The following is a 1,627-nucleotide window of genomic DNA, read 5'->3' on the forward strand; positions in this document are numbered from 1 at the left end:
CTAGAAAAAAGGATTCAGGTTGCTTTGAAACGAGCAACACTGCCACAAAATTCATGAAGTTTTATCTCATGTAAACAAACATGTCATTGAGATATAGGTAAGTTCAAAAAACGATGACTTGGTCGCATTTTACATGCACACTCATATATAACCTGATAAACAGTATTTCCTAGTTACAAATAAATACATTCAGTATAGGCACAGCCAGTAACTAAAAGCAGATTGTTACGGCACATTCAGCACAGCCTGGCGTCCGGCCGTCATTTTGTCGAGACACAGGTGCATCCGACCGCCAGATCGAACGGACAGCTGCAATACCCATGCGTGCCTATCCTCTCATACACCTGAATCTGTACGAAGATTGGTTTGGCCACCATGTCCTTCACACTGCAAGGCATGCATTTGGCCTCCTTGATCGTCTGTGGTTCTCGGTCTGCTTTAGAGTTGTTTCTGAAACACAGGAAAACAAAGTCCACGGATAAACGGAAGTGTTCAGGTGTGACAGTGTCAGACATTAAGATCTGCTCACGCTGGACTCAAAAGCCTGTGAATTTTAGCTCTAACACACGTGCTTGTCCCAGCACTGTGTCCAACCTTTCCTCTGCTAAAATCAATGTTGAAATCCAGTTTTTATGGCTGGGTGGCATAAAGTCTGCAGCAAGATTGGACTGACAGGGCATTACCCAGTAATCCTCCACGACTTCCTGCTCATTTGTGACGGTAATGAAATCATAATTTACAAAATGAACATTGTGTTTTATTCAGTGAGACCTGAAACCAGCGACTGAGACCATGAAGTCATGAGGACAGTTTAGAGTGGCCCCCACTGAAAGCTATGTGCATCCTTACACTCCTGAAGCACCAGTCGTACATATACAGCTGTATTTGTATGATCAATAAAGCCTAAATCTTTCTTCTTTCCTGGCTTTAAGTAAGTAAACTCACTGTAGTTTCCAGGGCGCGACTGAAGAATTTTGGAGGTCGGACACATGAGTGAAGTACTCCCTGTGATAGTGCTGAGCATGGTTGCAGTTTTGAGGACAAACCGGGCTGCTGAACGCTGTCCCCATCAGTCCCAGGAAGAGCTGGAAAGACAAACACACATTTTGACACGATGACACCGATCAGAGGCTTTGACTGATCTGTCTCCAACGTCCCTCCAAAAGAAGCTCAATGAAAACGCTTTGCTCTGTACACACACATCACACAGGTTTGTGTAGTAATGAGCTGTGCAGTCCAAAGCTGTTTCCAGGCTGTCACTGTGAGGTGAACTCAGAGCGTACAAAGCATCTGCACACCTGTTCTCCAGGTGACGGCTCGTACTCACCAGAATAGCGCTGGAGTTCATGCTGAAGCTGCTGAGCTGGAATGCGTCTCCTCCTGTTCACCTGTGTAAACTCTCTGCTGGCACAGAGCTGCTGGTGTCTCCCTGTCTGAGCACACCTGCTTTATCCTGTCACTCGCTGATGAAAGCTCATTTGCATTGCGTGGGAGAGGTGGCGGAGCCGTGTCATCATCGCGCGTACACATCAGTCAGCGAGTGTGTACGTGGTTGAAGTTTGTTTTGTGTCGGGGCTAAATTTAGTCTGAACCTGCAGGCTTTCAGTCAGCTTTAAGCTTTATTGTT

The 1,627-nt window shown here is 46.1% G+C and overlaps 1 protein-coding gene across 1 annotated transcript; it reads right to left on the reverse strand.

Moving 5' to 3' along the window:
* Window positions 1-241: 241 nt before the first annotated feature.
* LOC146365083 (uncharacterized) lies at window positions 242-1,627 on the reverse strand. Its single transcript, XM_084917657.1, has 3 exons — window positions 1,328-1,627; window positions 946-1,085; window positions 242-450 (listed from the first exon to the last, which is right to left on the reverse strand). The coding sequence occupies exons 1-3, from the start codon at window positions 1,346-1,348 to the stop codon at window positions 261-263; spliced, it is 351 nt and encodes a 116-aa protein (XP_084773783.1). The 5' UTR covers window positions 1,349-1,627; the 3' UTR covers window positions 242-260.

This window comes from Perissodus microlepis, chromosome 20 (assembly GCF_051167445.1).
Source record: "Perissodus microlepis isolate ML-2025 ecotype Zambia chromosome 20, ASM5116744v1, whole genome shotgun sequence".
Classification (NCBI taxonomy): Eukaryota; Metazoa; Chordata; class Actinopteri; order Cichliformes; family Cichlidae; genus Perissodus; species Perissodus microlepis.